Source organism: Orcinus orca, chromosome 14, assembly GCF_937001465.1.
Source record: "Orcinus orca chromosome 14, mOrcOrc1.1, whole genome shotgun sequence".
NCBI lineage: Eukaryota > Metazoa > Chordata > Mammalia > Artiodactyla > Delphinidae > Orcinus > Orcinus orca.
In genome coordinates, this window is record NC_064572.1 from 90423666 (window position 1) to 90438023 (window position 14358).

The following is a 14358-nucleotide window of genomic DNA, read 5'->3' on the forward strand; positions in this document are numbered from 1 at the left end:
GCTCAGATAAGCTGCCAGGTGTAGTTATTCTCAGCCAACGGGGGCCAGAGGGCCTTCTCTGCCTCAAACGTCTGCTGTCCTCGCGACCACAAGTCAGGGCTTGAACTGGAGCCCCAGGGAAGGCTGACCCTGCCCAACCCTCAGCACCAGCAAGAGGGACAAACCAAGAAGAAAAATGCCGCATGGACCCGAATGTCTGTCTGGCAGGCCTGGCAGGGTGGAAGAGGGCAGAGGGGGGTCAAGGTTGCTCAGTCTCCATCCTGCGGAATGCGCCCTGCAGCCCCACACCAGCCCCTGGGAGGAACGAGCAGAGCCCACGCAAGCTGGCAGGGCCTGCCGCCCAGCAGCTCACGGGCACAAAACAGGCCCGAGACTCCTGCCAAGGCCAACGCCCCTACATGGCACAATAAGTTAACAAGTCCAACACCAGTGACGTGGCTGCAGGTCTAGACGCAGAAAAATCACATTGCTAGCAAACTGGGAGGGAAAGTGGGTTAAAATTCAGTATGTGGAATGCAGCCTCGGTTTTACATAAATAAATATACAGAAGGTGATTTTTGTGCACAAAGATATGTTAAAACCTAAAGTCTACCAAAATAGTTCATTGATTTAAGCAAACACAATAAAAATCCTCACGTATTTTTTTTTAATTTGAAGAAATAATTCTAAACAGTGATTATCCCCTAATTTTCTACATTAAAAATGTAGTTAAGTTTTTCAAAATTGGTCAACTCTTTTCTTTTTCTTTCTTTTTTTTTCTTCTACTGAATTTGCCAGTTGATCTGACAAAGTGGAATAAATGTCAGATGCTGCATTTTCCTTCTCTGGCTTATGAATTTGGCTGTTGGTGATTCAGTGCCACTGGGGCTGCTCAGACAAACCTGCTCAGAGGTGAGACCTGTACCAGGAGATCAGGCACTCTGCCATGGAGACTGTCGGCACATAATTGATGTTGCCTTACGTAAATCCTACCCCAAACAAACCCATGTAAACAGGATCGTACTCCTTCTTGTCCAATCAGTGTCAAGGGGAGGACAGGCCATCACCCCGTGTTCTGAGGTGTGGGTTGGTGGAGCTCCCCTGGATGCCGAGTTTACTGACATTGGTGCAGGTGTCAGTAGCCAGTGCTGGCAGAGCCCAGGCGTGGCCAAGTGGGTGCCTGGATGGAGTTCTAAGCGGCAAACACTGAAGGGATCGGCCTTTGAAATGGTGGCCAACAGCAGCTAATAATAAACTAATATCTTGGGCCAGAGGAAAAGGAAGGTGACATTGGTTGGCTGGTCACCCTCCTTCTCAAGGATGCGCTATAAAAGCTGTGCCTCTCCCCAGGAGTGTCCGCATGAGTCGGCAGATCCCCGGAAGGCACCATGGCCGCCCTGGGCATCGTGGTCGCCCTGCTGGTGTGGATGGCCACCCTGCTGCTCATCTATATCTGGAAACACATCTACAGCAGCTGGCAACTGCCCCCTGGCCCTTTCCCACTGCCCATCGTTGGGAACATTTTCCAGTTGGAATTTAAGGATATTCCCAAGTCCTTCACCAGGGTAAGAGAAATATTGTTGATTTGAGGGAGGAGCATTCAGGAATTAGATGTAATATGTGTGCATTCAATTCACTCTCAGACAAATTGTAATTCGATACCAGCTTGTTATGAATTCGCTGAATTACCAGTAGCACCCAAGAGTGATATTCAAAATATTTAGCTAGTGTTACAGCTCGGGTATGGAGCTCAGTGGGCCTTGGCCATGGCTGGCCCCGAAGGCCCTTGCTCGAGCGAAGCGTTAACTGCCGTGCTGTCGTTGGGTGGCTTGGCCAGGGCAGTGTGGCCGGGGCTGCTGCTCTTTGCCACTGGGATGCAAGGAGGGACACGCGTTGAGACCAGACGCACACTAGCTGCGCGTCAACCTGCAGCACTCCGTAGCCGCCAAAGAACAGGGGGAAAAGTGAAGTGTTTGACCCCCCCCCCCCACTACGATTGCTGTGAACAGTGAACGAGCTAACAAATCTAAAAACAAAATGCGTTAATGAGTCTATTAAATGAGCTAGTAAAAGAACACCACAGGGCACGGAGCCGCTCTGAAAGGCGTTGACGAGCTTCCGGCAGAGGAAGACGTGCTCGGGCCTCCGAACAGTATGGCTCCGGGGCCTCCAGCAGCGTCCTGGGGTCCGGGACCTTGACTGGGGACAGCAGACAGGGGTGGGGGTGGGGGTGGTGGGTGGGGCGGATATGGGCAAAGGGGCCTCAGGGGGAACAAGAGGAATCGGCCTTCCCAGTTACTTGTTCCCCGGAGGAAGGGCAGCTAGGCACACCCAGGTGCGCCGTGCGCTGGAGGTGTTCCCGGCAGAAGAAGCCTCTAGGGAGGTCTTCCCCAGATCACTCTGGGTTCTCCTGGTCAACAACAGCGACCTTGGGGGGCACGTTAAAGCGAGGCATGTTCCCCAAGTCCGCGGTGGCTTCACTCCCCGGCCTGGTGGCCTCCGCAGCTGGCAGAGCGTTTCGGCCCGGTGTTCACCCTGTACCTGGGCTCACGGCGCTTCGTGGTCCTGCACGGCTACAAGGCCGTGAAGGAGGTCCTGCTCGACTACAGGAATGAGTTTTCTGGCAGAGGAGAAATCCCCGCGTTCCGGGTGCACCAGGACAAAGGTGCGTCCTACTTGGGGGGGGGGGCGGTGCTTGTGGGGTGGGGAAGATGCTGGGGGGAGGTACTGAGATAACAGTAACAACATGCTAAAGACAGAAAGGTGAAGCGATCCGCAGACAACTCGGGTGAAGGTTGGTGCATTCACTCACTCAGTCATTGCTCTGCACCTTTTGATGGACCCAGAGTGGACAAGACCTGGAGCACCCACCCTCCGGCCAGCAGGACAGACGTGTTCATAGAGAAATAGGACCCAGGGAGCTGCTTCTGACGGCTGGGCCGGGCCTCCCCCCGCAGACCTTCCCGCCTCCCTGGGCCCTCAGTCTCCCCTGGGAGCTCTTTCCAGTCACAGTTTCAACTACTCGTGGGTGTTGGGGCTCCATCCACCGAGGGCCCCTCACCTACGATGGGCACCCCGCTTCTCCATCGAGGGGGCCTCCCGATGTCCTACCTGGGGCTGTTCTTAGACCAGGAAGGGGGTGTTGAGACTTCCCAGTGACCCCGTCTCCCCAGGCTCACCTCTTTCCTCTGCCCCTCCCCACTCCAATGTCTCCAGAGCCCCTGAGTTCCCCTCCGGCAGGCGGAGGAGGCCTTGGCGGGGCAGGGGTGGGGTGGGGTCTAACTGGTCTTTATCTGAGTGTTTTCCAGACTCCCGACTTCAGACTCCATCTTCCGCGTCTCCCAGGAGGTCCTGGAGCCTGGGCGGGGGCGCCCCTCCCCCACCTCTGAGCTCTGAAAGCTCCCTGCCCCACCTGCTGTCCTCCAGCCTCACCTGCTTGGCCTTTGTCATTTGCTCCCTGGTGTCTGAGATCCAAAGCAGATGAGAAGGAAACAGTGTCCCACCAGCCCAGCAAAACTTGGAAGCCTCTAGCGCTTCCTGAGTCAACTTTGGTGATGAGCCTCTAGAAAACCTTTATTCATTTTATGTAGAATTTTCAAACTGATGTGCTTACAGTTGTATACGGGCTCCTTGCCTTATTTTTCCAGTCTGCATTTCCGAGGTTATATCCTGCCACAACCAATGGCGGTTGATTGTCCCTCTTAGATATTGTGGGTGGGTTTGTTATTGGGGGTGGCTCAAAGCAAAATTAACCACCCTAATCTTTGTCATTAACACAAGAGGAGACTTACTGGAGGAGAGCCCCAGGAGAGCAGGAGTTCTGGGGCCAAAGAGCTCCATCCTGGCTCTGGGGACCCTTTATCTGCCAGCCCTGGTCCAAGTCATGGGCCCCTGAGAGCAGTCAGGCAGGGGCCAGCATCCACATCCTGCAGGTGGGACACAAGGGGCTTGCCTGCCTCCTGCCTGAGGGCTCCAAAGTGCTGTTTTTGTATGTCCCACACGGCCCAGGGCTGACCCTGAGCCTCAGCCAGGCCCTGGACCAGGGCTGCATTTGGTCCCCAGGAATAATGACGTGAGCATTGGTGACTACCAGTAGTGTGGAGCAGCGGCTGCGTATTAAAGTGCCGAGGGGGCCGCACCCATCCTTTCAGTCAATCTTCACAAAGCTCTGGGAGAGGAGATTTGTTGCCCCATTTCAGCCTGTTTGGATCCCAAATGATGGTGCGCCTCTGGGTTCTGTCTCTTCCTCTCTCCATCTCTGTGTCTCTCTGACTCTGTCTCTTTCGCTCTCCATCTCTGTCTCTGTCTTTCTATCTCTGTATCTCTGTCTCCCTCTGTCTCTTCTCACATTTTTCTGTATCTTCCACCTTTTCTTTCTACACAGTTCTTGCCAGAACATTTTAAAATTAACTGCTTCTCTGCCCCTCCCTCCTTAACCACCCCTTCTCCTTATCACATGCCGTTCAGGGTGGTCCCCCAGCGCCTCTCCTCCTGCCTTCCTTCTGGCTTCTCTGGTCCTCAGGACTAGGGGCACAGCCTCTGCTCTGTCCTCTGGCCTCCTCAGCACACGCTCCCTGGTCCCTGCCACCGCTTGCTTGTCTGCCCTGTGTCCTGGGTCAGTAACTTGGAAGGCTGGAGCTGCCTGAGGCCTGGCCGGGCTGATGGCATAGACACCCGCGAGTTTGGAGCGTCCCTCCCCTAGGTTCCCTCTTGGGCTGCTGTGCCACGTACCCAGCATCCACTTGGCCCGTTATGCAGTGTCCCACAGGAATCGGCACCAGGATACCTGAACACAGGACCCTGAACTCAGTGTCACCTGTGCTTTTAACCTGGTGAACGGCACCTGTAAATGGGTCTCCTTGGTGCCCACACACCCAACAGTAGTCATGCTGTCCATCCCCGGGCTTGACTCCATGGCAGCCTCCTTGGGTCACATCCCTATCCTCCCACCCCTGCCTGTGCTTCCCCTGCAGACCGTCCAGGTGTCCCTTTGGGGTAGAATGAAGCCCTCCTCCGCTATACCTCTCAGGTCCGGCCAGACTTCCTTCTGGAATGTCCGGGGCCATGGCTTTCCTCAGGCCTCCATGTGCAGGAGGGAACCAGATCAAGATCTTCCCGGATCTGGAGGTCTCCGTGGTCCGGGGGCCCTGTGACCTCAGATTTTAGTAAGGACTTGCTGTGAAGCCACAGAGTGTGAGCTGAGGTGTCTATAGTGTGAGGGTAAAAAAATCATTGGAAACAGGATAGCTTCAAGGAAATTAGTAAACAGGAAAGAGGCAGAGGTTTTTCTCAGTGGTCAGGTGTGGTTTCCCTCCTGTGGGGAGGACACAAGGCAGAGTGGGGAAAGCAAGCAGGCTGGTGGTTGCAGAGCTTACAGGGGCAACGGAGAAAGCCAGCCGGCCCCAATGGCTTCTCTCCAAACCCAAGCATCTGTCACTGCGCGGGTCAGTGTGGCCCCTGGTCCCTCCCGCGCAGAGCGCAGCGCAGGGCGCCCATCACTCCTGCCCCTTTCTCCTGAGAGGACAGTTTGCAGTGACAGCCTGCTGCTCCCTCTTCCTTAGGGATTATTTTCAATAATGGACCGACCTGGCAGGACACCCGGCGGTTCTCCCTGACCACCCTCCGTGACTTCGGGATGGGGAAACAGAGCAATGAGCAGCGGATCCAGAGGGAGGCCCAGCTCCTGCTGGGGGCGCTCCGGAAGACCCATGGTGCGTACAGCCTGGCCTGGGCCCCACGACCCCTGACGACCGAGGCAGCTTCCCATGTTGGCCCCCAGACGCCACTTCACAAGCTGGTTTCCCCTCTAACCCAGGGAGCGGGCGTGGTCATCAAGGGTGCAGCTGGTGTGTCCTGAATAACTGACAAGTGAAGAAAACCCGAATGGTTCCCAGTCACCACCTCCCGAGAATTCTCACAGTCCTAGGGTGTCTCTTCACAAGCACTGGAAACGGCCCTCCTGCCACACCCACGAGCGAAGCGCCCTGATGGCTCCCCTGTTTTCCAGGCCAGCCCTTCGACCCCACCTTTGTCATCGGCTTCGCGCCCTACAACGTCATCTCCGACATCCTCTTCCACAGACGCGCTGACTACAACGACAGGACGGCCCTGAGGATGCTGAGTCTGTTCAATCAGAACTTCTACCTGCTCAGCACACCCTGGATCCAGGTGAAGCACTTCCCTCCCTCTCGCCTGGTCTGCACCCGGCTTCAGTTGGGGGTTTACAGCAGGGAAAGGATAAGAAGGGGTACTTGTGTGTGCGGACAGACAGGCACACAAGACTAGAGAGCCTGAGCGCTCCTTCGGGACACTTCCACGGGGCCTGCCTTTCCCCCTTGCTAACCTCAGGACACTTACCATTTCACTCTTTAAAATCAGTCCTCACCAGGCACACGGTACCTCTGCCTATGTGCTCGCATTCCCACCATGGAACTCACACGACCTCGTAGAGTGGTGCCCAGAAAGATACTTTCAGCCAAAATATTCTAAACAATACAATAGTGACAGCCATCAGTTCAGGTTTGGAGAAGGTTGTCAGCCTAGTACGCCAAATGCTATTGCATCTGGAAAAAATATATATAGTAAGAAAATTCTCTCCCTCCCTCCCTCTCTCTCTAGCTTTATAATAATTTCTCAGGCTGTATACGTTACCTGCCTGGAAGCCATAGAAAACTAATGAAAAATGTGTCTGAAATAAAAGAGTACGCTCTAGAAGGAGTGAAGGACCACCAGAGGTCGCTGGAGGCCAGCTGCCCCCGAGACTTCACTGACACCATGCTGTTGGAAATGGAGAAGGTACCCTCACAGCTCTCAGCGTCCAGACCAGGCGGAGCCGGGCACTCGGCCGTTGTGAGAGGGTCTGCGGGGGCAGGGCGCATCTTTCAGATTTGTATTATGACCTGCACTGCAGTGTCCACGCCGCCCACATCGTGTACATTCTGATGCTCTTAGTTTTATACAAGTACACTGGCTTGAGCGTGACCACCACACCTCGACACACGGCCAGCCTTCCTGGCCGCCCTAGGCTCCACTGTACTGTCCACTGTGCCGGCCAACAGGATGGCCTTTCTTGGGGAAGCCATCAGGGGGCTGTGGGACCGGGTGAGTGGGCCCCTCACGTTGGCTCCCTCCAGCCCAGCCTCGTAACCACTTCTGATCAACTGACTAATGACCACATGTCACCTGGGGAGAGGCCCTCGGTGCTCCTCGTCAGCACGTAACCCCCACGTCGTGCACGGACTAAGGGGGCCCGGGCCCTCCTGGCACCACCTCTCTGGCACCCCCCGGGTCGCCCGCCCAGATCAGTCAAGCTTCTCTTCCTTACTCGGCATCACACGTGGCTCCAGAGGCACACGTGAGCTCCACACCTGCCTCCCGGAAGGCTGCCCTTGGAGTCCGAGAGTCTCTCCTCCCACCCCTCCCACCTCCCACCCCATGCCCAGCTCCCCTGTGACTTCCCTGCCTCCTGGGACCTAAGGCAGCGGCCGTGGGGTGGAATGAGGCCGAGGGCAGCCCTGCAGAAGCCCCACAGCTCAGCCCTGAGCTGCTGGAGGTCGTGGCGCAGGGCCAGGGAGAGCCCCACCCCCAGGAGGGCCCTCGGTGCTGTAGAAGGAGCACGGACCCCACAGCCAGGTGAGGGCACAGTCCCACCCGTGGTCGGTTTTCTGGGAGCCTCTGTTCCCTAGCCTTGCAATGGAGACGATGGTGTCTGTGCAGGATGGGCCCCCTGTGGAGCTGGCAGGGCTGCCAGGTGCTCTTCTGCTGAGGGACACAGGGTCTCTTTCTCATCCACCTGAACACCTCCCTGTATTGAGGCCCTATCTCTCACATCGCAGGAAAAACACAGTACAGACCCTGTGTACACTTTGGACAACATTGCTGTGACCGTGGCTGACCTGCTCTTTGCGGGGACAGAGACCACCAGCACCACCCTGAGATACGGGCTCCTGATTCTCATGAAATACCCGGAGGTCGAAGGTAGGACAAGTAACAGGCAAGGCCACCGGACCATGTGGCCGTCACACCTGCACGGTCAGCCTGGAGCATTTAGGCTTCAGCTTCCCGTCGGCCACACGGGGACTACTTGTTAACCCTTGCAGCAGTGACACTGGGGTTGCTGGACGAATGCGTTAGGGGCAGTGTTCCCGTACATGACAGGCCCCGGCACTCAGCTCTCCCACACCCACTGGCAAACCCCAGATTGCAGGAAGAAAGCCCAGTGGAGAAACGCCAGGCCAGCTGCATCCACTCCAGGCCATGATCTATTTATGACAGAGAAAAAATGGGCACACCGCCCCTGGGTCAGCCCCAGCCTTCCAGGCAGAGCTGAGAGGCAGGAGGGGGCAGGGGCAAGGCCTCCTGGCGTGTCTCACCCGATTGGAAGAGTGGGGATCAGAGGAGGAACCCCAGGAAAAGCACTGCAAGTCTGCCTGCTGCCCTGGACCCGGCCTTCCCTCCCAGGGCTCCTCCCCAGCACTGGGCCGGGTGGGACCCAGGGTGGATCAGGCATGGCTTTGGGGGCCGCATGCACAGAGCACGAGGCACTAGAACCACCCGCATGGGCCAGTGGAGGCGATGTGAGCAACGCCACTTATCAACAGGCCAATCAGCGCCAACCTCCAAGGAAAGAGGAGGTAAAGGAGCCATCGCCTGGGGCCAGGGTGCCCTCCCCGGCAGTGCTCAGGCCTGGGCACAGAGCTGGGGAGGGGGGGTCCCCACTGCAAGGAGCCCCTCACCACCCGAGCCATGCTGGCTGCGGTTGTGTGCCAGATATGGGAATCAGCCCTTTAACACACTGTATTCTTGAGGGCTGATGGAAAGGGCGTGAGGTTATTTTCCCTAGGAATGTGTATATGTGACCTGTCCAGGGTCAGACCTGGTCCGACTCCAAAGCCTTTGCTTTTCTACCTGACAGAAAGGTGATGCGAAAGAGCCGGAAGTCTAGGGCGCGAAGGCTCCACGGGTCTGTGGCAGCTCTGAGGGGGCTTCTGACCACTCTGTACTATAGGGGAGCCACGGAATCCAAGACTGTTTTAATTATGGATTATGAGGAATTTCCAATACAGAGAAAAAGACAGAAAGGAAATATGACTGACGCCCACACATCCACTGCCAAACTTAACATGTGTTGACAGTTTTCAGTACTGGCTCAGAGCTCTTGGAAAGAAAGCAGGGTGCAGAGCCAGCCCAGGCCCCTCCTCGCCTCCCTGCCTTCCACCCACCCCTAACTCCACATATCCCTGGACTGCCACGTGAGATCCCTGTGCACCACTTCTTATATTTACCATCTAGTAAACATCAGCATACTGTCCCTCTTGTTACACGTGTTTAAAATTGTTACTCGGTTGCCATACTGCGGAAGCTCTGCAGTTCACTCAACAGATTACAAGGCCCACAGGCAACCTCAAACCCACAGAGGCCAAGCGGAGGCTGGCCTGCCGGAGCCTGCTCAGAGACACACGGAGCATGTCAGTTTCCATCCTCCATTCGCCTCCACACTCCTTACAAGCCTGCAACAAACCAGCCTGGGGTAACCATAAACACAGTTTCCCTCCAACTAGAGATCCCCAAGACCCTTTCTTATTCTCTGCTCCTGGCATGATGACCAGAACGGGGCTAGCCATGACCAGCTAAGGTAGTGGAGGCCATGAATAAGTAACTACATAAATGCTGTAGACGGTTCCTAGCCTCACTGAGCCTGGTTCTTGCTGACGCACGCGGATGAACTACCCAAGAATCCAAAGCTCCATGAGCATCTACTGGGTATATGGACGGGAGCATGATCGCTGAGCCAGCCTGGAGTCGTGCATTTATTCCATGCATGTCTTCGCAGAGAAACTTCATGAGGAAATTGACAGGGTGATTGGGCCAAGCCGAATCCCTGCCATCAAGGACAGGCTGGATATGCCCTACCTGGATGCCGTGGTGCATGAGATTCAGCGATTCATCGACCTCATTCCCTCCAACCTGTTCCACGAAGCAACCCGGGACACAGTGTTCAGAGGATACGTCATCCCCAAGGTCAGATGTGAGCCTGCAGCGCACCCCCAAGCACCACCCTGCCGATCAGCCGCCGGCCAGGGAACAGGACGGGGACCAAGGACACCTGCTCTAGGCAGAGGCGGCTGAACACTGGTGGCCGGGCCAGCACCCCTACCCTGCAAAGTGCTGCTGCCCCAGCAGGCCTGTGGGGACCTGGTGACCACAGGAATGGAGGCAGTCTGGGAAGGGGCTCCTCAGACGGTGCCTGGGGTTGAGGTGTGTTCCAGCAGCAGAAAGAGACAACAACAGTAGCACCCAGCCCTGGATGAGTAGGTCAGAGGAGCTACTTCCCTGAAAAGATGAGAGCTCTCATTGCCATTTGGTCGTGACCCCCACCTGCTCTCTGTCTGCCCTCAGGTGAACTCCTTCCCCGGTTGGGAACATACCATCTTGTCTAACGTAACATTCAACCGCTGGCTCCCAGGTGAGCCTGTGTTGTGTCAACTTGACTGACCAAGGCAGCCTCTTCCTTCCAGGGCACAGTCATAATTCCGACACTGGACTCCCTCTTGTATGACAGCCACGAATTCCCCGAACCAGAGAAGTTTAAGCCAGAGCACTTTCTGAATGAAAATGGAAAGTTCAAGTACAGTGACCATTTCAAGCCATTTTCCGCAGGTAAGGTCACGTGTAGCCCCTTCCCGGGGATTGTCCCTAAGTCCTGCTCTCCGTTCCATGTGTGACCAGCATCGTGCCCCTGATTTCCGTCCCCAACATGACCCAAATGTGTTCTTCCCTGTTCAGAGAGGTTAAATGACATCTTTTCACCAGAAGTCCTGGGAATGAGTTGAGATGAGTTCTTCTTTCCTTAGATACTTCACTTCATTCAGTGCTAAAACTCTTCATTTACTAGAACTTAGTGAAAATCTTTCAAAACTATATTACTGACTCTCCATAATTTTAAACAAGGGTTACTAAGCAAATTTTAACGTTTGGTTACCTGGACTCATCGTAGGACCATCTAACCTTTCCAGCCCTTGGCTGCCTTTCCAGGGCCTGCCCTTGGTGTGGGTATGATGGAAGATCTGAAACCAACTCGATAACTTTAACACCAACACGAGAGCTTTGGCTTCCATCTGGGGCCACTCTTCTTTCCTGTAGGACATCAGGCTGAGCGCTGGGCAGGGCCCATTCTCCCAACCTAACACAGGTTCATGCAGCTGAGTCCTGGTGGTTGAGGCTGTGTGAAGGCTGGTCCCTGAGCACACCCGTCGCTGATACTCTTACACTGAAATCCACTCTGGGCTCCCTTTCAACAGACAGACGGGGGTCAACTCTGCTTAGGGTGGCCGTTGACGCACAGCCTCCTCCCACCCAGCTCTGCCCTTGCTGTGTCGCCCAGGGCGGTGTCTTAGTGTTGCTGTCACCTCCAGGAAAGCGGGTGTGTGTTGGAGAAGGCCTGGCTCGCATGGAACTGTTCCTGTTCTTGGCCTCCATCCTGCAGCACTTTAACTTGAAGTCGCCAGTGGACCCCATGGATATCGACCTCAGCCCCATCGCAGTTGGGTTTGCCAAGGTCCCCCCCCATTACAGACTCTGTGTCATTCCCCGCTCACAAGTGTGAGGCACACGTTCTCTGAAGCCCGCGGGTCCCTTGATGCTGGCCTGGAGGCCTCCCGCTTCCCTGTGCCCCTCAGCAAGGCTAGCCAGGGCTCCACAGGGAACCACCTGGGCCAGAGAGGCTGCTTTCCAGGCCAAGCACATTCTTCAGATAGAATTTGAAACAAAGTCCATAAAAGATTGTGTCAAACTAATTAAAGTAATTAAAGCAAACTATGACTTAGTTTGTGTTGGAGTTCCTAGAAACCATGATAAGTAAGAACATATCAGCGTAGGTTAAACTAAACTCTTCGGCAAAAGTAGAGCTACCCAGTCACCAGAGTCAGCATCTCCTGTAAAGGATTCACAAAAAGGAGCACAGACACTATTTTGCTGTTTGGAAAAAATAAAAATAATATACCTTCGGAGGATTTGTTAGCCATATCCTAAATGCATCCCCTGACATCTTTCCCTAGGATGTGAAGTATTCCTTTGGGCTCACTAATAGCATTATCCTGTGCTATATTTTAAGATTAAAATATGTCTGAAAAGTCAGCATAGAGATCTCTTATTATCTCTTAAGTCTTTGTGCCTGGAAGCGGAACTCATAAGGATATGGGGACCCTTGTGCAGAATGAGGCAGAAACGAGGAAATCATTAATCAGCTCCGTGAACTAAACCTCAATGTTGTGAAACAGAAGAATAATTTGGGACAAGAACCCTGTTCCCACCCAGAGGGCACACACCAGGAAACCCACTGTATGTCCAGACTTCCTGCTTTGACTTCCCCGTCAGTAAAATGGGCATGTCAGCAGCCCCCCTCCACAGCATAGAGTGTGAGGGCTGAACGGGTAAGATGCAGAGCTTTGGAACACTGTGCAGCACGTAAGCCCCATGTTCCTTAGTAAAGTGAGTAAGTTTTCACAGCCAGCAGTGCAGCATCTTCCAGCTCTCACTGACCCTCCTGCTTCTCACTTATAAGGTCCTGTGATAACATCGAGCTCACCCAGGTAGCCCTGGAATCCCTCCCCTTCTCAGGATCCTTACCCTATCACATATGCAAAGTCCCACCTACCACGTTAGGTAACATATCCACAGATTAGAAAGAAGGAAGGGGTGTCGGGTCCCAAGCAAATCCAAAACCTAGCGAGCAAATGACAAGACCTTAAAGCCTGGGAATGATCCTCTTTGCATCATTGAAAGTCAGGCCACACTTGCAGTTCATTTTAAAAGCCAAGCATCCCCTGACATCAGAGAAAAATTACGAAAACTAGAACAGGGCCCGCAAACCCCACTCTCTGTCCTACTTGACACGGCCTTTAAGACCTTCAGCGACAGGGAGGAAATTTCCAGGAATAGGTGAGAACTAAGAGAGGAGGAAAAATTAAAGCGACACACGCTCTAATACATGGCCGTTGCCACTGCTCAGTCCCCCACAACAGGGACCGACAGGAATCCCCTCTCCTTCTCAAAGACCACCACTGACCTGCTACCAGTGCAGTCAGCAGGGACACACTGTCAGGAAATGCTGCACCCTGCCACCCCATACCCCATGCCCTTACTGTCACCAAAAGGGCCATTGGAAAAGGAGTTGTCCCTCCCATCCTCAAGCGGGTAGGCCAACACCATGACCACCCAACACCCAGGGTATTTCAGGTCCCTGCCCCCTGGGCCAAAGTCAAGGCCAGTTTCCCCTGTCGGTGGTAAGTGGCCATCAGGAACGAGAAGCGGACTGTGCTCTGGATCTGGGGCTCCTGGGTGCGGACGACTGAAGGTGCCTGGGGCTCAACCTCCAGGCCCCTACGTTCCCCATAAGACCGGAGGAGCCCCAGGTAACCCTAGATGTGGCAGGGGCTCCTATCAGTGTCTGATTGACACTGGGGCTACTTATTCAGCTCTGACCTCCTTCTCTGGTCCCACTCGCTGTTCCTCGATCCTCCCAACAGGGATAGATGGACAACCCTCTTATGGCCATTTTACACCTCCCTCACCCTGTCTCTTGAAAATACTTTATTCACACACTCTTTCCTAGTCCTCCCGGCCTGTCCTACACCTCTGCTAGGCTGGGACCTTTTAACAAAACTTAAAGCTACTTTATCATTTACACCAGTAAATATGGCCTTAACAGCCACCACGAAGACTACTCTAGCTAAAGTCCCACCCCATCCCCAAGCTGTCCCTAACAGAACCACAATTTTTGGTTCCAACCCTCAAATATTAAGCAAGAAGACTGCAAAAATCTCAAGACACCTGAGGATTATGACATAGGGTGGAACCTTACTATTCCTTCTTTCGACTGGGCTTATAACTTTTCCTCTCATCCCTCAAAGGTTGCTTGCCTCTCTCCTTTAGCTGGAATGACTTTAGCTACTACCTGTGAGGGCATAGAACATTCCCGCACCCATTTAGGAAAACCCTACTTCAACATCACCTTAGACGTCTGCCTAGCCCCTACAAATTGCACCTGTTTCCTTTGCGGACCCAATGCCTATTTATGCCTTCCAGCCAACTGGACGGGGGACCTGTACCCTTGCATACATTATTCCTAATCTTACCCTTATAAATGACAGCACCCCACTTCCCTTATACTCTCAATCACGTAAACAAAAGCGGGCACCTCTCACTGTAATATCAGTCCTAGAGATTATTGTTGGGATAGAAACAGGCTCATCTGGACTTTTAAACTTTATTTTCACTGCCCGACAGCTCTTTCTTGAACTTACACAACAGACTGCCTACCCAGCAGCTCAAATTAACACTCTACAAGAACAAATAAATTCTCTAGCAGGAGTGGTTTTA

At 54.1% G+C, this 14358-nt stretch overlaps 1 protein-coding gene across 1 annotated transcript; it reads left to right on the top strand.

Moving 5' to 3' along the window:
* The first annotated feature begins 1242 nt into the window (after positions 1-1242).
* On the top strand, positions 1243-11790 carry LOC101275906 (cytochrome P450 2E1). Its single transcript, XM_012531579.3, has 9 exons — positions 1243-1544; positions 2485-2644; positions 5541-5690; positions 5987-6147; positions 6598-6774; positions 7815-7956; positions 9812-9999; positions 10497-10638; positions 11394-11790. The coding sequence occupies exons 1-9, from the start codon at positions 1368-1370 to the stop codon at positions 11582-11584; spliced, it is 1488 nt and encodes a 495-aa protein (XP_012387033.1). The 5' UTR covers positions 1243-1367; the 3' UTR covers positions 11585-11790.
* The last annotated feature ends 2568 nt before the right edge of the window (positions 11791-14358 follow it).